Below are 27,411 nucleotides of genomic sequence, written 5' to 3'. Positions count from 1 at the left end.
GAGCTGATTTATCATGAAAGGCGCTTTATAAGAAATAAAGATTGATTGATTATTAGCTCTGACAGCAGATAGACACTTTAGTGATTAGCATTGTCAAGCAAAAAAAAAGATAGATAAAGCTGCACCTTTGCTACACATGCTAGGCTGGCTGGCTGCATTTTGCCTTGACAGACATAACAACTCGACTGCTTTTTTTTATACCAAGTACTTTACTTGTCGGATCTACAGAAATTATACTGTCCTGCCATGAGCCTATGTTGGACATGTGTAAAATATGGATATCAAAATAGCACGCTCACAGTTTAGTGGCGTTTGTACCGTACAGAAGGGAACAGTTAATACACTGTCTGGTCACTTCATTAGGACCTGTCTACTCGATTGGATCTGGCACTTCCTTAAATACTCAAAGTTCGAACGAATGCTATAATTTATATAATTTATTCGTTGCAGATTACCCAGCAATGTCTGTCCATTTCCAAGATGATTATGCATCCATTCAACGTGCCCCAGTTGCTTGTGAATGGGTTGAGGAGCATCAGAGACTTCAGGCATCTTCCATCACTACCACAATTCCCGGATCTCGATCCCATTGCGTAGGATTGGGATGAACTTGAACGACGCATGACACACTTTAGTGACTTTCACAGTATCCTAGTGGGGGGTGAATCTTCAAGGATATTTCATAATGTATTTTATTATGTTACACTTTTGCAGTTGTATTTTCTGGTTTTCTGTTTTTCAAGGGCAGACATGAAATTTACAACAAATGTTGCAAAAACAGAATTAAACTCACTTGAAGCATCAGAGAGAGAATGTAGATTGTAGAATGTATCATTTTTCTGAGTACAGTAACTAACTTTATAAACACTATGCTACAGTACTTTCAGGAACTTGACCAGCCTTCAGTTCAAAATATGAAAAACATCTACAGGTTTGTAAAACAAACCATTGCAATGGATAATTATGTAAAAATTGACAACCATGCCCTGGTGCCTCCCTTATAATCCTGGGTGTGCAAATGAGGTAATTCCCCATGGCTTTTTGCTTATACCCATACAAGATAACTCATATTTACAGTAAACAAAACCTTACATGTAACTTTGCAGGAGATTCTACTAGTTCTGTGAAAATGACTGTACAGTACAGGAACATTTGAAATGTAATATGAGATAAAGAAACACATTGCCTTTCATTATGTATATTAACATTCTGGGTACAACAGAACACACCGCTGCTGTAGGTCCCCCAAGGTGCAGGGTATGGAACATAAAGAAATTAGAAAAGGACATGTACATTAAATTCAATTCTGGAGCTCTACCACCCAATAGCTTGAAACTTTTTCAATGACTCCCTTTTCAATGACACTGTAATAACCTGTTTATGAAACCTTTTGACAATAATATTTATTATAGATCTATAAGGTTTATACTCTGTTTAGGGTATTATTCTTACACAGGTCACTGTAAAATAATCAGATAAGCTTGTGTTTCTGTATTTTAAAAGCGCCTCTGTCAAACCCAACATATCGGAAATTTTCAACTTCTCACCAAAATCAAAACAGGGCCCCAGATTGGGGATGGGGGGTGATGGTGTTACAACCTTTATGTTTAATGATGTTTTTATAACAAGAAGCCTTGTCATTGACACAGTACGAGGAACAGTAACCTCTTGCCAGAGCTGCTTTTTTAAACACTGTAGGGTAATAAACTCAACTTGCGCTTAAGGACTGCATACATCGGATGTTGTGAGATTACCTGTCTGGTATCAGGAAGCAGCTTTCAAGTGTAAATGATGTAGAAGTCTCCTTCCATACCTGTGCCATTGGTCCTTCCTCTGAAGACATCGTCGTAGGCTTTCCATTGGGGGGTCACCTGGTAGGCGTGAATGAACACCACGAAGACGCCCACGAGACAGGTCAGGGGGATGAGCGCAGCAGTGGACAGGGCAGCATACACATTGGGAATGAAACACCTGAGACAGAAACACAGTACACATTACTGACTTTTAGTTTTTTTTTTTAACACTTTCACTGATACAAGGACATTAACTGCGTTAGTAGTTAATGCCAATAACCTATTCCCACTGCTTTTAAACTCTTCCACCAGTGCAATTGTTTGATGGAGTCGTCATTGCAGTACAATAGTCTCCTCGTATAGGAACACCTTCTAAGAGAACACTTCGCCTAAGGGAACACCCTTGTGGTGAAAAAGATTTCCCATTGTAAATGCTTCGGCTACTTTGCTTAAAAGAACACCTTCTTGGCACCTATAGCCATTCGTTCACAACTTATACAGTACTGTTACTTGATAACTCATCATAATCATACTTAAATTAAAATGGTTTATTCAATCTTTTCAAACGTGACTTGTCATCCCGAGTGTCATTTATCATTGCCTCGTTTTGTGTTCTGATTTCCACGAGTGCAACTCATCTCTATAAAACAGTTTTGTTAAATAATCATTTGTAGGTAGGAGGCTGCTGATTGTGGGTCAGTGCGTGTACTTAACAGTCAAGAGTAGTTATTGCTGTACTAAATTATGGTAACCCTAATAAAATTGCCCTGTTCTGCCATTTTGATCAGTTTGACACCAACAATGTGCTAGCCATTCTGTATATAGTATGAGGTGGAGGACATGCAGTGCGGAGCAAGTTCCTTTTAAAAAGTAGTCTTTTACAGTTACAAGATACTTTAACAAATGTGTAATTCATTTGAGTAACTTATTACCTTTCAAATATTTACTCATTACATTTTCAGTTTTATATTTTACAGACTTTTTTTTTCAGTTCGGTCAGGCTGCAGCTCAAAATATTCTTTGAAGCTCCTGCTATTTAACCACTGGTTCCCGCCTCTGACTCCACTTTCTAGCAAGATGATATGAAAAGTGCACTCATGTGACATGCAAGAATTGTCCTTCTGTAACTGTAACAAAAAGTAACTATGTTATGTTTTCACATCAAATGTAATGCTTTACCACTTTCGTTAACTGTCTGAAAAAGGAACCATTACAGTTATTGAAAAATGGAATCAGATTGCAGAAATTCATTGCTCCACAACAGTAGCCTATGTTATACCTGAAATAACAGTAATATAGCAATTTCATTTCTATAGCTTTCTTCGTGTATAAGCATCTCAGAGTGCTTTTAAAAAATGCATAAACTACAGAGCTCCAAACCTCTCTAATGAAAGTCCAAATCAAAATAGTTTTCATTGTGTGGCAAACATGGGAACAGGAGGCACTGAAATAAGCAAGCCACCACAGGGGTGCTTGTTTAAATAGCACAGTAACACAGGTGTCTCATTTTTATCATCCACGCACTGTGTATGTTTATTATACTGTCATACTTAGAAACACAATGTACCACAAATTTATGAGTTATTAACAATTAATTCAACACGTTGCTAATCAGCAAGACAATGTGTCTATGAATGCCCCTCTTGCTCTGAAAATGTATTATTCAATTAGACACATAGTTTGGCTTTATTTGTTTCCTGTGAACAGAACAATCAGTCTATGAAATCATGTGTGACCATAGCAATTGTGGTTCACTGTGTTTGACATAGACACTTTACTTTGAGCGGCATTTTTACTTGCAATGCAGATCCAACATGACCACCACAGCTTTCTGGTTTCAAAAACCCAAGCTTGGAAGAGGTCTTCCATTTGGTTTATGTGGCCAGGTTTGGGAGTTGCCATTTCAGCGGGTAGCACATTTCATTACTGTCAAAAGGTCACAAATTCCCAACTTACACCAAACTTGCCACTATCTGATTCCAATTGAATTCAAAGTAATGTATTCAATGTGTCGAGAACACTTGAGATAATACATCTTGTAGATAAATAAGACAATTGAAATATAACATTTCAGCAGGGGGGGTAACCCTATTAGTCAAGTAGACACTTCAGCTGCACTGAAGAATGCACTAGCTGAAAAGTTTGTTGACTTCTGCGTTTTAAAGTTATGGATGTCATAATGTAACAATCCCGGATACTGGACTGTTAAAGCTTGGGTGCCCCAACCCTCATGTTATAATGGTCAGTCTCATACTCAGAATGCCAGTCGCTAGGTGTGAGTAGACATGAGCAGCTGGAGTGTTTACATGAGCTTGTATGTATTTTGAAGTAATCTGGACCCTAGGAATTCTATGGTAGCTCTTGCTATTTGCAATTGGTGGGCTTACCTGTTATATGAGTGAATGCTTGACTATTCTCAATACATTTCTCTCTCCTGTTTACTACATACAAACCCATTTGCAGCTGTAGGTATTGCAATATACTGGGAGGGAGCAACAGCAAGTTGTGAAAAGTACCTTCAAGAAGTTTAAAACGGCTTTGGCCAACCTCAGAATAAGTTTCCACACGGCCTGCTTGGTTGCTCAATTCACAGGCTTTTCCTCGGTTTTTAAACACCCTGGCTGAGGGAAAACTACATGCTTTTTATCGGAGGAATTCAGGATGTTCCTGTCATGCTCCCACTGTACAATTAAGAAAGTAATCTACACAGTTTTGACTATGGGAATCTCGTGTATAATTGAGTCAGTATTTGGGGAATGCATGAGAGACAAAGTACACTGATTTATTTTCACAGGACAATTCCCACCAGAGTGGTTTTAATAGCCTGCTTGAAGAGAAAACAAAAGAAGGACAGTGTGTAATGGATTGGCATCTCGGCCCATTAAACTGGATGGAAAGCCAAGGACTGGATGCACACCACAAACCACTGCATTCACCGCTCGCTTAATCAACGCTCGTCCTCTAGTGTAAACACAAGTGCATGTCCACCTAGGCTCAGGGAGGGAGTGTCAAAGTCAGGCTTTTACGATTAATGCAAGTAGAGGTGCAACACCATAATATTAGATCCTAGATCAAATTTCCATTCTTTATTATTTAAAAGAACAAAGTTGAAAACAGAGCAATGTCAGGCTTTTTACCACGACCATGTGCTGTCCCCCAGAATCCAGAGACTCTACAGATACGTATACTGGAGCAACTTAGCATGGGCTACTGCGAGCACACTGAACGGAACTTATTAGACAGGAAAGAGAAACCTTCTGTGCCAGTGTGGAAAAGAGTTTTGGATATCCATAAATTTCTATCCTGTTTTACAGAGCACACACTGCTGCGCTTACTGAGACTGCACTGGGCCTCCCAGAAGGCAAATAAAACTGATACTGAAAAGCAGCACTTTACTGTAACCACATCCATAGCAGCACCACAAGCTCTCTGATTGGTTCTCTGATCCCTGCTGTTACCGAGTGAACCCAGAAACAAGAAACTGTGCGCTATGATTGGCTAAAAGGCAGTATTGTTTGTTCTAAAGGAAATTAGATACCACAGTTGGTAAAACAAACCACCATAACAACAGAGCTGCCTAAACTCAGAGTGAGAACACTATGTGCTCTTCATGGGGAGGGGGGTTCAGTGGAGAGCCAATGGGATGGATGTCACTAGTTTACCACTGTGATTGGTATCAAAAGATACTGACATATAGTGGCTATTAGGGATCTCAGCTCTCAGTGTAGTTTTTAGTGTTCAGTTCTCTGTGGATTAGGTTTTTTTATGTTGATCGATCCTTACTGGTAAGGTGGTTTGTGCGTATGGTGTGACCCTACACTGAGGCTACCCCTCCCCACCCAGTCACCGGTGCTGCCAATGTAACACCCCCACCAACACAAACCTTTCCTCCTTGTAATCATGCTATTGTACATTATATATATATATATATATATATATATATATATATATATATATATATATATCGTTATCGGACTGTAACTAAAAATAGACACGATTTTTATCTTTACACAAAAGTAAATGTGATCCGGACTACGCCTAAACTAAATTTTATTTACGACGAGTGACTGCTCAGTAATTTATAACACAAACACTATTACCACATTTACTGCGACGTGTGGTAACAGAAGAGTGTTCTTACTTCTCACAAGTATTGGAAAAGGAAATATAATTATGTGTATTATCTAATCCAAGCAATGTAATATATATATATATATATATATATATATATATATATATATATATATATATATATATATATATTATATATATATACTAATATGTACAGTAAGCGTACATATTAACCTGCACCTAGAGATGAACTATTTACAGTTAATACTCTGATGTGTAAATAACTAGCTGCTCTGGCTGCTTCCATATTAAACAGCCTTACCTCAGATAAATAACTAAATAAAAGACAGGTGCTCTCCCAGAAGTAGAAAGACAAGAACTGGAAGAAAAGTTGAAGTGGTCAACCAGTAGATGGATTTATTGAGAGAGAGAGGGAAAATTGAAAATATTTAAGCAAATAAATGTTTGTCTACTCAACTGGGTTTCTTATAAGTTTTGCCTCACAAAACCCAGATGAAATCATACGTACGTTATTAATAAAGCCCAAACAACTGTCTCCGATACTACAGTATATTTCCATTCATTTTGTTCCATAAATTGCACATCTGGGAGTGCTATACTGTCTCCTGCAAGATGGCGTGCACATCTACATCTGGTTTGTATAGTGAGGGCCTGTGCTAGCATGAAGTTTCACTACAGGCTGCAACTACAAGAGCGTAAGGAAAAAAAAAACTCATATGCAAAGGAACAAAAACAGCCACTGGCTCTATTTCAAAAGCCACAGCAGCAATAAACGGTCTGTGGTCTAAGCTGCCAAAAATAGAGAAGTTAATGTGAGAGAAGTAGGAGCTGACACGCCACAGGCTCCCGGAGGTGAAATCGCTGTGCTCAGCTGCAGTCCTGCCTGTTTACTCTTCTCTCTAGTGCTGTTTGATCTGTGGGCTCAGCACCCGTATATAGAACCTGAGACCCACCCCCCAAACCAGCATCGGAATACAACTTAGAGATGAGAGCAAGGAAAGAGTGGGGCTGTACTTTGAAGCATTCTCTTTAGAGCTTCGCTTTCTTGTTTTCTAAATGATTAGCATTTAGGAATAAGATAATTGACTTAATTTAATACATGACCGTTGATTTATTTCGTTTTTACTCATTTGGCCTGAAAATGGTTTAGTGAAAATAAGGAGACTGGGAACAAAAATGACCAAGAAGGCATTAATAGTGAAAAATACATTGAAGAGTGATGGTTCTGTATGGCAGACCAAAAACAACAACAAAACAAAAAACCTGAGCAAAGACATAATTAACGAAGGCAAAACTTCCATGCTGAGGGGTCATGTTCAATTTGAATGCAGTGTAGCATATATCAAGGTTTAGTAAACTAAAATTGCTTAACTTGGTAAGGAACACCTGTTGTCTTTCATGGGGTTGCAGGTTCATTTAAAAAAAAAATGTAGTCCTGAATTGAATATTTGTTTTTTTACAAGCATCACTTTCCAGTACTGCCCCAGAAAGCATTACAAAATCTAAAAAGAATAAAAAAGAAACTGGTTAAAACAAAAACCTGACCCATTGGAGGTACTTCACAACCACTGGCCTCTTCACAACCACTGGCCTAATGGTAAAAGAATCAAACATTTTCTCTCATTTGCACAAGCGGTCCTCTAGATAGAAGTTTGACTTATGTACAGTCATCTACTGTAGATCAGTTTTTGTTACAGTAACCATAACATATATACAGTTTTGAAGGTGTCAATATTTTGCTTGCACAGTCAATTCTACAGCTGTCCCATCTCAGACTCACCTGTATTAGCACAATAACAACCAAATAGATCAATGTTATACAGTTTATATAAAAAGCCATGCTCAGAAGACAGAGTGCACAAACAAGCTCAATGCCTGTGTGGTTAAAGCAGCCGTGGCCACACACTACAAGTACAAGTACGAATAAACATCAACAACAGAATGTTGCTATGACAACTCCAGGTTGCTGCAACCCATCTGTATAGTCCAAGGTCAAGGCCAAGTTTACTCTTCCATTACAATCAATAAACATTTGATGAGCATACCAAACATTTATACAAAATCTCTAGTATATGTTGTATACCATACATATTCAGAATTCTACGACACTTATACATTTTTCTTACCAGCCCACAGTAAGCTGTTACATTATATTAACTTGGAAAGTACCAGCTTATCTTAACATCCTACAGCTGTTTAAACAGCATATAACTGCCATTTAGCACATACGTACCACAGAACAGTCTCTTTTGATTTTTTTTTTAAATGAACATTACCTTTCATGAAAAAAACACTGGAATGGATGACTGAGTTAAAAAAATAGAAGAGGGTGTGTGTGTGTGTGGGGGGGGGTTCCTTCCCTACTGCAAAAATAGCTCTGAAACAGGCTGGACCTTATTGGCTACTTGGTCTATTTTTAGCCTGCTAGTATGAAACATTCAGTTCCTGAAATGTACAATCTTCAAAGCCACACAGTAGGTAAACTTTTGAAATAACTGACTTAAACAAATAAATCCAAGGCTTTGAACCACACAAGAAAATTGTGCCATTTTCACTTTGCCTTTTCACTTTTTTTCACTTTGCCTACAGTCCAGTCAGTGTAAACAGGAAGTACTGGAGAGCCACACAAATGACTTCATATCCAGTGAACCGTGTGACTACAGAAACTAGAGAAAAATCAATAAAACAGTCCATTTGAGATCATGTTACCTAAATAACCCTAAAGTGACATACCTGTACAGTGCATACAGGTTTTAGCACTGTGCCCTGGACTGGTGTAGCCCTGTGCATTCATGTAAAATGGGTAAAGAATGAACAGATGTTACAAGCTGAATCTGGTATGGCCCATTAAACCTGCAATATATAATTGCTACAACACGTTATTTACAGTTACCTTCAAAGTGCCCTTGTGTATGTATTGAAACAGGGGAAACACACAGTATCAACACAACAGATGCAAAGCTCTGATACTGTATAAAATGCATAGTGGCAAGGGAGATTCGGACCATATTTGAGATTCAGCAATTGATTTTTGAAAAATCCTGTAGATAGTGGGGCAGTCCTCTGACTGATTGACTGCCATTGCTCTAGAAACAAAGCTAATTAAATCCCAGGGTCTGAGATGCAGTTTTCCCATTACCAATAGCACATGGTATGGAAAGAACAATGGTAGGTTTGGATGAAGCTTTGCTGGTCCTTTCTGGATTTTCCAAAAGGGTTGGTTCACAGATATGACATTTAAAAAAAAATTAATATAAGATCACAAAAGAGATACACCATTGTCCTCTTGTTCTAACCATAGGTCTACAGGCAACAATGGATCTGAAAGGGCACTTACACATCTCCATATACAGGGCCATAGATTTCAGGCATACTCCAGTGGTAGGCACCCCGGAGGATGATGACGAGCAGGGCGATGACGAAGGCAGGCAGGCCCCAGCTCAGGGCGAAGAAGAGCAGATAGCGCCTCTCTGTGTGCTCATCGTTCATCACCAGCACGTGCCAGAAGTTCACAGCCTGAAATGATAGGAGCAGGCTGGCAGTCAGGCAAAGCAACTCAGTGGATCATGGAGTCTGTAGGATATCAAGTACAAACCTTCAAGAAACTGGGAAAACAAAACTAAAAATAAAGAACTAGGACAATATTCCCAAAACATCAACGTGCCATTAAATGTATTAATATACAGGTCTTACTAGGATTTCCAGTGAGTCCCCCCCCCCCCCATTGTATTGCATTACATAATGTACAGTGTGTTTAAATCAGAGTTTTCAATGAAGACTCCGAGCTCCAATTTAATTGTAGGAAGATGGGCTCAAGTTGGCTTGCACTGGAGTAACTCAAGTTCACAGCAGGTTTATCCACAGTCTAAGCCAGGTAGAATGCCATTTGCCCTGGGACTTGGCCACTCTACATATTAGGCAGAATACTGACATGCAGCACTGTTAAGTCAAGTCACTTCTATTATTAATCAGCCAGATTCCATGGTATTTGAAGCTCACTTTAAAAAATAAGCAAAGCCATCTGCAATAGGTATTTTGCATTAAAAAGGCCCAAACTGCAAACACACATTTCTAGTTAATTTAATGAAACAATACACAGCTTTTTATTCATGTGATGGCCAAACATTAAATATTTACTACAGAAGTTGTTTCACATTTAATGGAACTACTGTACCACAGGGTATATTTGCAGAAAATATTTTCCTTATATCCTTTGTAGGCCCACTTATTTAGTATATTGGTGTTTTTTAAAGATGTCTCTCTCTTGCTATAGTTTTAGTAGAATTCTTTATTGAGATGTCTGGTTAATTGTAAGAGCTGTTTTCTTAATATCTGTTTGAAATGTTCTTTACAGTATCCTTATCATCCATTTAGACGATGGCCCTGTTTTCACTGCTGATATCTGTAGACTGTCAAGTACAGCACCAGTACTGCTCTGAAATGCAACACAATTTACACTTACATGGCTACATTCATGCCAAAGCATCTCACGACACTTTGCACACAGCGCTGTCCAGATCTCCTGCCTTGTCAAAATCTAACTGCTGCGGCTTAGACAAAAAACAAAACACACCCACCATACCATTGTTAATAGAATATAGGACCATTTTGTCATCTAAAAAGGCACACACAAAGATGTTTCAGTGGTTGCCACCTCTACTTTGGGAGTGGATATCTGTTCTCCAGATGGTGTCATTTCTTCAAGAAACATCAACAATTTGTCATGGATACAAGGCCCTAAAATGTGTCTGTCTTGCCTGTCTTGCCTGAAACTGGCTTGCTCGAACACTTGTACAGAATTCTATTTGCATAACAACTAAAGTCAGCCGTGCACAGAGTACCGATGACAGACGTTTCCATGCATGTGTCCAGCCTCTGCACAAAGGATCGTATTCAAACATGTACAGAGTTGACAACAGGACCATGATGTTATAGTGCTTCAGGTTCCGTGTACAAAACCTCTCTGTCTGCCTGGTCTCTTGTGGGCATAGCTATTCATGTGAACCAGCGTGACTTACTTAAACTGTCCATGATCAACATGACAAATAGAAGCACTAAAATGGCAAACAATGGTGCTTAATTACAACAGCTTGTGGGAGATTCCTAATGGAGTGTGTCTTAATTAAAAGCAGCAGCCAAACAGAAGACTACTATTTGCTGAGCCATTGTCGATAGCCCATATAATGACTCAGATCAACAACGGCTCATTACACTTGAACATTCACAAAGTAGTTCAATCGACCCCAGCACTCTTAATGCACCTGAAGGCCCTACAAGGTCCTCGGCTCATGTAGATGTTGGAAAGTCCTGACACCACAAATAATGGGACTAGATTTAGCTTCATTGTTTTTAACTTGTAAATTGTTTCTATCTTTACTGTCAGAAAGGTGATTGATCCAATCCAGGGCACTGCTCCAGTGCAACAAAACAATCAGCTGTGGCTTATCCCAGCGGGCAAAGGTTGACAAAAGTCTGATTTCTCCTTGTCGTTTTCAAAGCTGGGTTTATAGTGATTAATTGGATTAATTCAGGCTGTATATTTATAATGTCCTGTCTCTTATTTCTTTATGTTCATACAGACTTTGATATTCTAGAAAAAATATAATAAAAGGGACAGGCCATTTTAAATATTGTACATAGCCTGAATTAATCAGGTTGATCATATAAACCCAGTTTTGAAAAGGATTAGTAGAAATCAGACGGGGACAACCACGGGTGTGCATCCACATAGCAACTGCCTCTCTACCCATCACTGATGGTACTGTGAATACTACTGACAGACTAAAATATCTCTCCAGGAGGAGCTGGGATTATCGGTTTCTTGATTTTCATTAAAGAAACAACAAAGACTTTTAATACATTTCAATAATTTAATATTTTGACACATTCAACTTTGCCATTATTATGCTGCTACTTTGATCAGAAAGACAAGAGATCCAAATCACAATGTACAGCTGTGATGGAAATGTGTTTTCAAGGATGTTTTAAGAGGCAGCAGAATCACCAAGCCAGAAGGGCATAAGTGACCCTTGAAGCCACCTTTATCAGAAAAGCAGTTTGAAAAATCTGCAGAGTAGCGCAAATCATGGAACTGAGTGTATCAGAGTGTACTTCTGCCAGGTTGCTGTTGGGTACTACTTAAAGCAGCACTGACTTAATAGCGTCTTATACACAGATATCTCCTTCTCTCAAGATTATTCATTTTATTAGAGTGATGTATGATCTGCAGTGACCCAAAACACTGTTGTGTAATAACATCCAAGAGATATTATCAGAAGCTCATTCCCATTGACTCTCATTATATTCTGGTTGGGACATTTCAATGGACATTTCTTGACCCCTCTCTCCACTTCTTTCAACACATTTCTTCCCTGACATGACCCCAAATCCATTTTTTTCTCATTACTTATTTCACACAACTAGTCCAAACTTGTACTCTCCAGATTGGACTACAATAACTCTCTTGTTGGTGGTCTCCCTGCTTCAGCTGTCCATCCCTTTCATTCAAAATTCTGCAAAATTCGTTTTGTTTTCGCTCAACCTCACTGATCTCATGCTACCCCTCTGCTTCACACACTCCACGGGCTACCTAACTCTGCTCACTGTGAATTCAAGACCCTTGTTCTTGCCTACCACTTTCTATACCACACTGCCCCCTCCTACAATCCCTCAAGCCTCCCTATAACCCCTCTTGCCCTCTCTGCTCCTCCTCTACTGGCTGACTAGTTATGCCTTCCCTCCACTCTCCATCCTCCCGTGCCCGCTCCTTCTCTTTCCTAGTCCCTCTGTGGTGGAACCAGCTACCGGAGAACTTCAGGGCTGCTCCATCTCTCACTGTCTTCCGCCGCCCCCTCAAGACCCTCTTGTTTACACTGCACTTCTAGACCTCTTGATCTGCCCCTCCTACTATGCACTGGACTTCCCTGACCTACGCACAACGTTACTGGATCCTCAGTTAATGCACAAGCGTTGCACTATTGCACTACTATTATGTCATTATAGATATACAGTAAGTTGTAATCCTAACTTGCTGCATCCTAGCTTATATTGTATTTAAGCAGTATTCATGCACTTACTGTAAACTATACGGTATTATATATTGCTTGCAATGTAACCTTGTACTGCCCTGTAACACAGTAAGTCGTCTTGGATAAAGGTGTCTGCCAAATAAATTATTAGTAATAATAATAATAATAATAATAATAATAATAATAATAATAATAATAATAATAATAATAATAATAATAATAATAATAATATAAACAGGAGTGCTACAGTAGCTCAGTCCTCAGTTCAAATCACAAGGCAGGTCCCGCCTGCTATAGCACACCTGAACACAACATTCTAGTTTTCGAAGCGAAGGAAATGATTCACACTTTATTTTAGGTTTGAAGTATCTCATTTGTGACAGACTTTCCAAGAGAGATCCCTTTTATGCCAGGCATGTCTGAAAACAGGATATTGCATTGGGCCTGAATCTTCGGTTGAATGGAACTGGAGTTTCAAGACACGTTTTTATCTCTAAACACAGCAACAACAAATGGGCCTTTTCTTACCAACTTAACGGTTACCTGATTAATTTATTATCGTTTTGTTTTACATTTCTATTTGGCAGTTTGCTTTCAGCACTATAGGCCAATATTTTCAAAGGTTTTATTATTAAAAATGAAATAACTAGTTCCAAATACATTCTAGCACTTTTGACGACCAAATTAGCAAAACTTTGACGACTCACATGGGCCTACACAGATACCCAAATAAAAACAGCTGCAGCCCAAGCGTAGCCAGGATTAGCAATAAGGTAAAGGTTTCCCCTCGTTTGATACTTTTTCATGTTCTTATGAACTGTCTGAAAAGGCAGCTTTGTTTACTAGAAACCACAAACAGAACTACAATATATGTCCTTCCTGGACTGCAGTTCTTTTCAGATAATTAAAATAAAAACTTTGGTTTTTCAAGACCTTGAATAATAAACATAGGTGTTTTATGTCGTTTTGTAAAATGAACATACGTACATTCTAGCTATGTAGGACAAAACGGTAAAATCCATAATATACAGCACTACATAATCAGCAGCCATTAAGTCACTGACAATTTATAAAGCTAAATAAAGGAGGTAACGTTTCAGCTTGGAATCTTTTTTGTAAGCACTGACATTAGTTCAAAAGTTACCTTCAATGCCCCCCCTTCCCCCCCCCCACCTCAGCACTGCTGCTAGACCATCTGTGATACATTTTAAAAAATGACTGACTTCATTTCAAAAGAGGGTATCTGGTACAGTGAGAACAAGCAGAAGGATATTTATAGAAAAGGGAGTAAGGTCACCATTAAGATGTCGTCATTGGACAAGGCCTCGTAGATGATGCCAAGACATTGCAATGATGTGGCATCAGCAAGAAGTCACACTGAGGACATCAAGGGAGCCTTCATGGGCAAGGATGGAGCACCATCACTCTTCATTATAACATTAAACTAGGTCTTGGTAGGGAGGTCACATAAAACAATACTGTAGATGCGATGTGTGCTCACAACAGCCATAACCAGCTAAATGGGATGGGATCATGAAAATAACCGGTTTGGTACAAACAGGGCAAGAAATAGGTACAGCAGAAGTATCCAAGAACCAGAGTGATAAAATGTTGTTCTTTATTTTGTATTTATTTTCTGAATACAAACTGCACACTAAAATAATGTAAACTATTTCTGCCTAACAAAGACATTGATAAGACTTCTAGTCAAACATTTGTTTAAAGAGTGAGTAGTATCAATTGTAAATTGCTTTTTTATATTTACATATTATATAGTTTGCATTCCTGAAGCTATTTTAGTACTTTTCCGTGTATTACAATGATCTTATTTTAGTATTTTTTCCATATTGTATCATTGATAAAGATATGGATGAACTGCCATCAAACATTGTACAGGTGTTACTGTTACGGGAAAACACACAGTATGCAGAATTCTGTAGCAAATCTGCACGGCTCTATAGCAGCCATTTGTTCAAGTTAATTTGACATTTCTTCCCAGACCTCCACTTACCTGAATAAGCATCCAGCTGAACTGGCTGAGGTGAAGATAGTGAGTGAGCAACCCCAAGGCAGAACAGCTTTCCTCCGAGAGCTGCCGGCTGCTGTACACAGACACCAAAAAGGAGATCTGGAACAAGAAGATATGAATGTCAACTCAAAGAAAAGTATACAAACACTTTTTTATATGCACAACTAAACATAATACTAAAATCTAGAACATTAAAAGTGGAAAGTCACATCGTACTTAAGGCCAATGTGTGTAAAAATCTTGACTCCGTCCCAGATTGTATCCACTCAGACGTCCTCGTATACCTGATGCTTTGATATTGTTTTCTATGGTGTATATATCACCCTGTTTTGACATGCAGGTTTGTAAGCTTCAGCAGATGCTTTAATCAGTCTTGGTTATACTTTTGCACCCTTGTTTGTTTCCACAGTTCATATATAATATATAACACAACTGAATATCAGTGCTTCTGTATCAAGACCAATGCCTTAGACCCATGCTGTTTACCTTTACAAAATCAGGATTTGACACCCTTTAATGGTAGCATCATGGGTAGTTCTTACAAGCACCCACACCTGCACCTTATCTGTTGTAAAGCAAACCACATATGGTGCTAATGCCAAGGAAAGCAGACCTGAGTTTAAAAGGAATCAACTGGAATTTAGCGGTAGCTCAAAGGGACCAAAACAATTGAAAATACTCAGTGGCAGCTACTAATAGTGCATGACCTGTAGTTCTCCAAGCAGACCAATTCATTACCTTCTGGGATATCTGTACCCACATACAGGCTTGTCCAACAAACAGGCACATTAGCACTAGTCTATTGCAGAGCAGCAGCAGGGATCGAGCGAGTACAAACCCCTCGAACAACAAAAGATGCAGCAGGGGCACTGCTAATCTAGGCACATCCAGTCTAAAGAATTGGCCAGCTGTGCCTTTGAAGTTTCCTTTAAAATCCCAACGCGGGCATCTCTCAACGTGATCCAGACCCTCATGACCAAAGCAGTTCTAATTACACGTGAACAGTGCGGTCTGACCCTTTGAAAATGTGCACTTGTTGCTGCTTCTGCAGTTTTCTATCATCTCCCAGCTCGCTCTTCTCCTGGAGATTTCAAATGCACAGCTGTTTATTAAAGCATGACTGAAAGGCAGCACAAAATTCCATTGGGGATTGTTAAGATTAATTATCAACTAACAACGTGTTCATTTGCAATTGCAAATTACCGAATATGCACCCTTGCCTGTACTCGTTGCTGCTATTTGAATGTTCTGACTGCTGTGCTGCAGTCACACAGCGTTGTTTTGCCATTGAGCAACATATTATGTAAATCAGTGATTTAAATAGTACTTCACAGGAGTCACTATCATGAAAAGTAGGTTACCCTGACCTACAACCACAGTATGTAGAATAGCTTTACTTCAAATATTCCTCCAATAAAGGTGACACTAGATCTTAACCAATACAGGAGGCACAAAACAAGTAGGACACCATGGATTTCTGTAGAAAGTGATTCTGATATGATGATGTGATGATTTTACAATGATAAGATGCTAGAACTTCTCTAGAGCAATTCTCAAGATGTGAATGAGTCTTCTTAGCAAACATTTCTCAAAAAATAAGAAAATATCAGTCGCTGGAGGAAAATAATTATTTTAGGTAAGACTTTGTTTTATCATCATCTGCCCTCCAGCACACTAGTGTATTAGTGCATTTTTTAATCATACCGTATTTCATCAAAAGATATACAGATCTCTGGAGAATGTGAACATGAACTAATATGATTATTATAAGTTGTTATATAAACATATACTTTAAGATAACAAGATATGTTAGTAACAGTACACATCCTAGATTTTAATAAGAAATGTAATAATTTAAAAGGTCAGTACTGTCACAGACGGTTCTGGCACGTCCCTTTTGTGTTACAAGTCATTAGATCCTTTTGCATGGAAGGACTCGGTTGCAAGGGTGTGCGGATCTTTGATGGACCCAGATTAAGTTAAAATGTGTTTGCCCACTAACAAGATTTAAGTTTTTGCAGGTATCATGCTTTTAAAGACTGTCACCTACATCTGTGAGCAGAAACTGACTCACTGAGAGCAGAAACGGACCCAAGACTGTCACAGCTACTGGATGCTGGTTGATCTTTGGGAAACAAACTGAACATTTGTGAAACTGCAACAAATACTGTAATGACTGTAATGTGTTTTAAAGAATACACAACCATTAGAAAATATTATTAGCAGATCTGTGTAAGGCCTGTGTGGAGAAGCTCATTGCATTGAAGGTCAGACTGGCCTGCTCAAAGTTCCAAACCTCCCTTATCAGACAAAAGCATCAGGAGTACGAACCAGCAGGTATTCTCCCTCTGCTGGTGGAGGTGGAAGTGACAAGCAGTCCTCCCACGGCAATAGAGGCGGAACCAGCAGGTAGTCTCCCTCTGCTGGTGGGTACCTGGGCTGTGGACGTTCGGCCTTCCCCCTCTTGGGCTGTAGACGCATCAACTCCTCCCTCTTGGGCTGTGGACGTTTGGGCTCCTTCCTCTTGGGCTGTGGATGCACCGACTTCTCCCACTCCAGGTTCGTGTCCACTCTCTGCCTCCTTCTCCTCACCTTTCTCTCTCTCGGACTGTGGAGATGATGGGGTCTGCTGCTCCAGCAGCCAAAACCACCCGGACGCACAGGACACCGTCCGCATTGAGTAGGCTTTCCAAAAGCCCTCCCGGTCATGCCCAAACTCCATGCACATAACGCACAAGGGGCCCCTTCAGCCCTCCACTGCTCCTGCTCGTCTTCCCAGTATGGAGGTCCCAGTAGGGTGGGGTCTCATGACCACCACCTCTTGCTCTGCTGTTCTGGCTGCTGCTTCTTCCAGCTCCTCCTCTTTCCTCCCATCTTTCCTCCTCTTCCTCCCATCTTTTCTCCTCTTCCTCACTCCAAAAAGTTATATACAAAAAAGAAAAGGAAAAACTGCAGTACCCTTATCCAACCTGCATCCAGGAGGCGCTGGTGATCCCACGCTGGACACGTGTGACAGGAAATGGTTAAGCGGTGACGGAAGAACAACAGACAGGTACTGCAGTTGCAAAAAGACGCGGCATGCGACGTTTTTATTAAAGACAAAAAAAAAAAAAAAATATTCGAACAAAAATAAACACTCACCGAGCACAAATAAAAGGTCAAACAAAAACAAAGTCTTGAACACAAATATACCAATACACACACAGGTCAGGCTGGGCAGATTGCTGTCACTGATCCTGTATTATTTTATATTTTATATTTCTCTTTCCTCTCTCGCTCACTCGTTCTCGTTCCGCCTCTGAACACCCCCCCTGGAGTGCAGAGAGCTGCAGGTTTTTATACAGGTGACCATCTCCCGATTAGCAACAAAGTAATCACTTAATTAACTCACGAGATGGCCACTTTCTGCACAAGGTTTTTTTTTTTTTTTTTAATTAATTATTCCTGGCAGAGGATAAGCTGCTACCTTGCCTCTGCCAGAACACACTCAAACAAACAACAAAACAATGCAGCACTTCACCAAAACAAAACACAAAACACATACAAAAACAATGAACAAAACACATGGCAGTTTGCCGCATATATACAAATACATACATAAATATGTATTGCATAATAAATTAATATGACACCTAATACACAGGGGGCGTCCCCGCCTCCCCCTCTGGGGCAAATTTTTATTTATACACATTGCAAAAAACCGCGTCCTTCCCTCTCGCGGGACGCTACACACACATATATATATATATATATATATATATATATATATATATATATATATACACACACACACGTTATTGTATAATATAATATATTATAAGATATAATATATATATATATATATATATATATATATATGTGTGTGTGGTGTGTGTTGTGTTGTTTTTTTCTTGAATATTAAAAAAAAGTAATCTGGATACGTTGCAAGCCCCGTGCAGTTTGCACGAACAAAACCACTACATGATTTAAAACATCTCTGTCCTCCTTGAGCATCTCCCCTGAGTATAAGAGTGTGTTCAGAGCATATAGATCATTTTCTCATACACACCTTTTTAGACACCGTGGCTTCGTTGAGAATCTTTTTGTTCAGCCCACGTAATATTATGACGTCGTGATTTCAATGGTTTTGAAAAACTTTACCAACATGAATGTACTTATGGTGACACTGGTCACCCAGACCCCAGTGTCAGTGTTTCGATCCCCAGAACTGGTATGCACTGTGTGTATATATATATATATATATATATATATATATATATATATATATATATATATATATATATATATATATAAACATATAAACTGTTCCACAAATTATCATTGAAATATGTTAATGATAATTTGTTGAGAATTTTATCAAATTTGCTTTGGGGTTGAACAACTTATTGCACTATAACCCCACACAAATACCACCCTGTATTCCAGAAGCAAGCACATTTTATCTGGACTGATAGCACACTGAGTGACACAAACAGACACATTGTACTGCAGAGACATTAGGAACGCAGGCTGTGAATACAGGAATCAGGAACTAATTGAAATGCATTCTAATATATCCTACAACAACAAAACAACCTAGTATACTTGATTACCCCAGCTTCTTCTTTATGTATGTATGTGGTCAGTCCAAATTAGCAACCAATTATCCAATTTAGCCTGACCACATTAACATATAGGTTTTTGCTCAGAGAACAAAACACATCAGAAGGTTATTATCGTAACCGTAGTTCCCTGAAATAGAAATGTAACCATTATCGCATGGGTATTTACCCTGTGGCACAGTCATGCCCCGTCCCCGAGGGCACAAAAGTACTGCACTCACAGATCTCAGTGTCACTTTTCCTTCAAGCCTGCTGCAATCATGGTCGCAGCAACCCTGAAGGTTAACGGTTATATTTCTATTTCAGGGAACCAGGGTTATGATAATAAGCTAACATTCCCTTTTGAAATGTAACCATTACCGTATGGTTGAGTGTGCCAAAGCCATCGCAAGGGCCATATTGCTGAATGACTGGAATGCTACAAGGCTGCCGAACGCACTGGCTGAATAGGTGTGCTTGAGGATCACCTCAAAGACCCAGCACTGCTTGTTGACCTTGGTACCGGTACGGTGCGGGTCCACCGGATCAGTCACCGCGGGGGGCAATGTACAGGGAAGCCCACCTGTACAAGCCACTTTCAGTACCACACATGAGACTGAGGGAAGCCTGCTTGTTAGAATGGTACTAACAGCCTTCGTAATGGTAATGCTAAAGATGTCACCAAAATGGTAGCAAGATAACGTGGAAGAGATTGCAAGCAATCACAACCGAAGCAAGTATCTTACAGTAATTTGAACAATTACAAAAATAATATACAGTGGCTTGCGAAAGTATTGACCCCCCTTGGCATTTTTCCTATTTTGTTAACTTACAACCTGGAATTAAAATAGATTTTTTGGGGGTTTGTATCATTTGATTTACACAACATGCCTACCACTTTGAAGATGCTAAATATTTTTTATTGTGAAACAAACAAGAAATATGATAAAAAAACAGAAAACTTGAGCGTGCATAAGTATCACACCCCCCCCCCCCCCCCCCCCCCAAAGTCAATACTTTGTAGAGCCACCTTTTGCAGCAATTACAGCTGTAAGTCTCTTGGGGTATGTATTTATAAGCTTGGCACATCTAGCCACTGGGATTTTTGCCCATTCTTCAAGGCAAAACTGCTCCAGCTCCTTCAAGTTGGATGGGTTCCGCTAGTGTACAGCAATCTTTAAGTCATACCACAGATTCTCAATTGGATTGAGGTCTGGGCTTTGACTAGGCCATTCCGAAAACATTTAAATGTTTCCCCTTAAACCACTTGAGTGTTGCTTTAGCAGTATGCTTAGGGTCATTGTCCTGCTGGAAGGTGAACCTCCGTCCCAGTCTCAAATCTCTGGAAGACTGAAACAGGTTTCCCTCAAGAATTTCCCTGTATTTAGCGCCATCCATCATTCCTTCAATTCTGACCAGTTTCCCAGTCCCTGCCGATGAAAAACATCCCCACAGCATGATGCTGCCACCACCATGCTTCACTTTCGGGATGGTGTTCTCAGGGTGATGAGAGGCGTTGGGTTTGTGCTAGACATAGCGTTTTCCTTGATGGCCAAAAAGCTCAATTTTAGTCTCATCTGACCAGAGTACCTTCTTCCATATGTTTGGGGAGTCTCCCACATGCCTTTTGGTGAACACCAAACGTGTTTGCTTATTTTTTTCTTTAAGCAATGGCTTTTTTCTGGCCACTCTTCTGTAAAGCCCAGCTCTGTGGAGTGTACGGCTTAAAGTGGTCCTATGGACAGATACTCCAAACTCCGCTGTGGAGCTTTACAGCTCCTTCAGGATTATCTTTGGTCTCTTTGTTGCCTCTCTGATTAATGCCTCCTTGCCTGGTCCGTGAGTTTTGGTGGGCGGCCCTCTCTTACCAGGTTTGTTGTGGTGCCATATTCTTTCAATTTTTTAATAATGGCTTTAATGGTGCTCTGTGGGATGTTCAAAGTTTCGGATATTTTTTTTATAACCCAACCCTGATCTGTACTTCTCCACAACTTTGTCCCTGACCTGTCTGGAGAGCTCCTTGGTCTTCATGGTGCCGCTTGCTTGGTGGTGCCCCTTGCTTAGTGGTGTTGCAGACTCTGGGGCCTTTCAGAACAGGTGTATATATACTCAGATCATGTGACACTTAGATTGCACACAGGTGGACTTTATTTAACTAATGTGACTTCTGAAGGTAATTGGTTGTACCAGATCTTATTTAGAGGCTTAATAGCAAAGGGGGTGAATACATATGCACGCACCACTTTTCCGTTATTTATTTTTTATAATTTTTTGAAACAAGTTATTTTTTTCATTTCACTTCACCAATTTGGACTATTTTGTGTATGTCCATTACATGAAATCCAAATAAAAATCCATTTTAATTCCAGGTTGTAAGGCAACAAAATAGGAAAAATGCCAAGGGGGGTCAATACTTTCGCAAGCCACTGTACATCTCGTCTTTCTAGCCAAAGCCAAAACGACAAATAAATAACTCCAGTCGGAGCTACTGCAGCCTGGGGGGGAGAGCACAAAGTCGGCTGACTTATGTTGCTGTATGCCTGGGAAGGAGCGACTCTAGCCGCTGGCTTCACGCGGGACACAAGACAGCAGTGTGACGTAACAATCAACAGGCTATAGTGCAGAAAATACCTGTAATTAGCAAAAACTATACTGAGCATCAAAAGAAACATATCACTTATATTGGAGAATCAAAAGAAACGTATCATTTATATTTCAGCATCAAAAGAAACTTATTACTTATACTTGGATAAAATTCACTCGATGAGATCGAAAAATGACAAGCTCTGTTTGAGAGTAGGCGCAGTGACTTTTTATTTTGCTGATTAACAATTGACATCACGAAGATGCTGCAAAATGATCTGTCGATCTTGGGCAGGTGTTGTGACTCTTGGTCTCCCAGTTTGTGGCCTGTCATTGAGAGTGTGTCTGGTTATACCATTCCGCCAGGTTTAAAATTGCTGTCTGTGAGCACCTAAGACGGTGAGCCACAGTACGCTGCCCTAGTCCAGCCAACATGCCGATTACATGAAGGTGCTGCTGTCTTAATAGACATGGCATATTGGTGTTTTTCTGTGATTTTCTTTATTGCTTTTATTCAAACATCTGAAATCACTCCAAATCCACTGTGTCACTAATGAGGTGATTAAGTGCATATCCTTCAGTCATAGTCACTCAAGCATGTCATGGTCAAGGATGAATGATCAAGTGATTAAAAAGAAACCAAAAGCATTTTGTCAGTGTCCATCATTTATATACCCTTTTTTTCCCCAAAAATAAATGTGTTCTAATAGTGATAAGTTTCTTTTGATGCTCTGTATATTTCAGCGATTATATCAACATCACATCTAATTTGTGTAAAAACAGAATAAATGTGGAATATATAGCAAATACAAGTAACAAGTAGTTCTCCTAGGCTCTCCTGTCGGGTCAGTCTTGAAAGAAAAATGGTGAGATCCGTGAGCACAGTTTGGCATGACTGCGCCACAGGCTCTCTGTGCAGCTTTGTACATCTTATTCAGGTTTCTGGTCTCTACAAGGTAAATACAGATATGGTAATGGTTACATGTCAGACTTAAATGGGAATTCCCAATTTTGCAACCTTGTGTAAAAGGTGAAACGTGCACACCTACTCCCCGTGACATATTGTGAGCTGGTGTTTATAGCATGGGTGTGAAGTTACTGTGAGTATTTTGGCTGATACCACTATTTTTGGGGGCGCTCATTTTAATATGACCGAACAATGTAAATGTCAGTGTCAGAAGCTGGATATTTAAACATGTTCTGGGTTCTTTTACATCAAATTGGTGACCACCAGTTATAAACCAATGAACAAGAATACCAATTTGAATGTGAAGAAACATTACACTTCTGTAATAATGACACGTCAATAAACTGAGATCTGGTCATGTGAGGTGATACGAGGGTCAGCAGCCACTGCACACACATATATAAATCAGTGGCTTGCAAAAGTATTCAGACCCCTGACCAATTCTCTCATATTACTGAATTACAAATGGCACATTGAAATTTCATTCTGTTTAATATTTTATTTTTAAAAACTGAAACTCAGAATCAATTATAGTAAGGTGACATTGGTTTTATGTTGGGAAATATTCGCAAGCCCACTGTATATATATATATATATATATATATATATATATATATATATATATATATATATATGTGTGTGTGTGTGTGTGTGTGTGTGTGTGTGTGTGTCGACCAATGTCCGAAACTCAGCCAATGACGTCAATGCCCAGTCAATGCTGTCATTGGCTGCTGCATTGGCCGCTGCTCTTGGGCACTGACAACAATGCTCAGCCATTGACTTCACTGGCTGCTAATTTTTGGCGATGTTATTTTCATAACAGAAATGCAGAGTACTTTGGCCATTGTCAACAATGCTCAGTGAATCGCTGGCAATGGTGTTACTGCCAACAGCTCTCACTAAGCATTGTTTATAGCAGTGCATTGTAGGCTGTCATGCTGCAAAAAGTAGCCTACACTGAAAAGAAAAAGAAAATGTGTTTACCAATAAGTGTATGTAAAAATAAAAAGGTAATGGTAAACTATGTAATTGTGTCATAGTAACCTGTCATGCTGCAATAAGTACACTGTAAAGAAAAAATGTTGTGTTGTACAAAAAATTAATAAATCGTGTCGATTTTAACACTAGCTCTGTGTTGTTGGTTCTATTAATACTGAATACACTTGGTTGAATACAGCTATATTGTATGAAGTATAAAACACTCCTACACACTGTCCTTTGCCAAATCTAACTTTTATTACTTAAAATGAAAGATTTCATCAGAGCATTATTCGATTGAATAAAGCAATACATTTTTTTCATTTTAGTCTCAGTAATACGATTTTTTCAACGCTGACAAACTACTATTGGGCAATGTCGTCATTCCCCAGCCAATGTTCTTATTTAGGTCTTTATAACAACGTTGACCGACATAATTGGGCAATGATGTCAACGCCCAGTCAATGCTGTCATTGGCCGCTGCTCTTGGGCACTGACAACAATCCCGGGCCATTGACGTCATTGGCCGAGACTAGATATGATATGATGCAGATATTGTGCAATTTTGTGAAAGGTACTATTGTTTGTGAAAATGAGCCGTCTGAAACTAGTTTAGACCCGTCTGATATAGTTTGCCAGAGACTGCAGGTAAATGTTCCAGACACTATATATTGTATTCTTACTTAACACATTTTTACTGCTCCCCTCTACAACCCTAATGCTGTGTCAGTGGTTAAAATAATGATTTAAGCAGGAACAATACAGAATGATGTATCACATTTATATGCACATTCGAATATGCTCAGAAGCATTGATTTATCCGAACCCAATTGAGTTTGGCAAGTGTTTGGCATGCACACATTTGTTTTCTTACTAAAAAGAAGCAATTACAAAAAGCTTGATTGCTTGTGCTTGTAAAAGTCGATGTGGCTGGCTGTGTGTGTTTGCTTGTTGTGTTAAAATCATACTTGGAAAGCTTCCCTATCCAGCTAGATCTTAACTCTCCCGGCACATCAGAGTGTAGAAGCAAAGGTCACAAGCTTTCTCATTGGACCAACAGAGAGGAACTCATCCAATCACACACCAATCATTTATTCCCATATGGTGTCCAAACGTTCAGTACTGGTATTTATTGCAGATATCTGAACTGAATTCAAAGAACATTAGGCTTGCACTGCTAATATTCTTCTAAATGGACAGAACTTTCTGAGACAGGCTTAAACCAATAAGAGTTCATGTTCAATTTGCATTATAGGCTAGCCTAAAGGGCACTTAAAACACACACACACACACACACACACACACACACACACACTCACACACACACATACACACACACGACCTGAAAGGTAAGGTCACAATCCAAACTTTTTGTATTTGGGTGTGGGCTCCTAGGAACTGTACCCAATACCAAGAATAACATTTACTATTTGATATACATATCACACTAGCTCGTAATTGCTGGCCTGCTTTCCCCTGTGGTTATTTTTGTGAATAAATGAGCCAGTCTCCGATCGAAATGCTTATCTATCCCCCTCACTGCCCCCTCCTCTTTTCCTTCACTAACTTCTACCGGTCTGAACTAGATAGCTCCAGCCTCAGCAGCATCATCGCTTCCTCAGCTGCTTTTGTTCAGAAAGCCCAGCATCTCACATTCATATGCACTCGTCACACAAATTCAATTTACCCTGTAACAATCTCACTACCCTAAGCCTAGGCTATTGAAACACACTTTGAAATTCAATGCATCATAAATCCAGGTGAAATAAATACCTGTCTGTCTGTCTGTCTATCTAGCTGTGTGTGTGTCTGTGTGTGAGTGAGAGTGTCTGGCTGTGTTTGTTTAATTCCTCTCTTTTCAATTCAGCTTTAGGCTGTTTTCAAGTCTAAACAACAGCTACTGTTTACACACTGCCAGTAGTCCAAGACTAATACGGGATTCTCTAACATAATGTGAAGCAGGCCATCTACACAGGGTTAAACAAGCTTCTAACTATAAACGTAACACAGGCCAATGAAACTGAAAACTGTGTTCTCTTAACCAGGGAAACTTAAGAAATGCACAAATCCTCATATCTACATGCTAGTATTGTACAAGCCTCACAGGGTTTATATACATGCAGTCAAATCTACAGTGCCTATGTGTTATATGTCATATTATATCTTATATTCCATAGAAGATTGTCAGGAGTTTGCGGTTGGACACCGACTAGCCCCACACCCCCACAAAGTCCTGAATCAATTGCAATTCAATAGCAAATCCAGCTTTATGCAGTCCCAGTGAGGATCACAAAAACCTTCCTCACAGATGGAGGTAGTTGAAGGAGATACAAATCTGTATTGTTGCCCTACTGGTCTAGCTCCACGAAGGTCATTCATTTCAAAGAGAAGGCAGTATGGGGTATATTTCAATGATCTAATAACAAGAGATAGAAATACAGCCCTCCTTTAACACTATAATAAACCTGACTGGTAGTGTTCCAGGGTTCTAACAAGTCCTTGTTTAAACAATACCTCAATAATGATCATTTCATCATTTAAAACACATTACTGCCTGCCTTCTGTTTCTTATTCTAATGTGTCTCTCTAGCATCTTCGCTAACTGTTTCTAGTGCACTTATAAGCACAGTGCATTTAAACAGTAATAAACACACTGATACAGTAGATAATCAAATATGAGTCATCTGTAGATACTTTGCTGTTTCATGGTCCTGTACAGTATGCATTGCCACCCTATATTTACATATGCAATGTAACACAGAACTGAATCAGAAATAATACACCAACAAAGCAGGAATCTGCAGCCTGGATAAATATTCACAAATTTCTCTCCCATCTGCAGCTGCTGTCATAATTGACTATTTTGCTGGGGTATTCATGTACAGTGCTCCTTCTTCAACAGTTCACAAATTTGTCAAATAGGCATGTACTGTACCTAACCACTTAAAGGTCTTTCACCAATTCACTGCTTTCAATGTTTCAGTATTTTTTAAAGTCTAAGTCAGCTAACGAAATAAACATGGAGCACTGTACTGTGTAAGTATGAATCGGTACCTGTCAGTCCTAACTGTTGTGTGCTAGTCTTAACTGCTTGATGTGCTGCTTTCCTTTCCAGCCAGGACAGGGGAGATACGATCATTGGCTGATACCTAACTACAATGACAGCTGTGCTTCCTTTTTTTTTTTTTTAAAGTTAGTCTCCAACTGCATTTTGCAGCAGTTTTAGTAAGAGGTATCTTTATGAATTGCTTGTGAACATTGCAAAAAAAAAAAAAAATCCTGAAGGATGGAGGTCTGGGGCAAATAGACAATATGGAGTGCTATGGAGCTGTAGTTATGTACACAAAAATGTATTATAACC

General features: G+C 39.4%; 1 protein-coding gene and 1 long non-coding RNA gene across 5 annotated transcripts in view; one reads left to right on the top strand and one right to left on the bottom strand.

The window, feature by feature from the left end:
* Positions 1–646, top strand: part of LOC121313067 — a 39,123-nt gene extending 38,477 nt beyond the window's left edge. Inside the window, exon 3 of the long non-coding RNA XR_005949942.1 lies at positions 451–646. This is a non-coding gene — a long non-coding RNA (uncharacterized LOC121313067). The remainder of the gene's footprint in view (positions 1–450) is intronic.
* LOC121313039 (adhesion G-protein coupled receptor V1-like) overlaps positions 1–27,411 on the bottom strand; it is a 185,786-nt gene that overhangs the window by 26,703 nt on the left and 131,672 nt on the right. For all 4 annotated transcript variants that reach the window (XM_041245163.1, XM_041245188.1, XM_041245171.1 and 1 more), the window contains 3 exons: positions 14,925–15,041; positions 9,223–9,401; positions 1,814–1,971 (listed from right to left, as the gene is read on the bottom strand). In XM_041245163.1, the coding sequence (XP_041101097.1) occupies positions 1,814–1,971; positions 9,223–9,401; positions 14,925–15,041 (454 nt within the window). The remainder of the gene's footprint in view (positions 1–1,813; positions 1,972–9,222; positions 9,402–14,924; positions 15,042–27,411) is intronic.

The sequence above is a fragment of the Polyodon spathula genome, chromosome 1 (genome assembly GCF_017654505.1).
Source record: "Polyodon spathula isolate WHYD16114869_AA chromosome 1, ASM1765450v1, whole genome shotgun sequence".
Lineage (NCBI taxonomy): Eukaryota > Metazoa > Chordata > Actinopteri > Acipenseriformes > Polyodontidae > Polyodon > Polyodon spathula.
The sequence above is the reverse complement of the archived record's forward strand: the minus strand, read 5'-3'. Positions and strand labels throughout refer to the sequence as shown.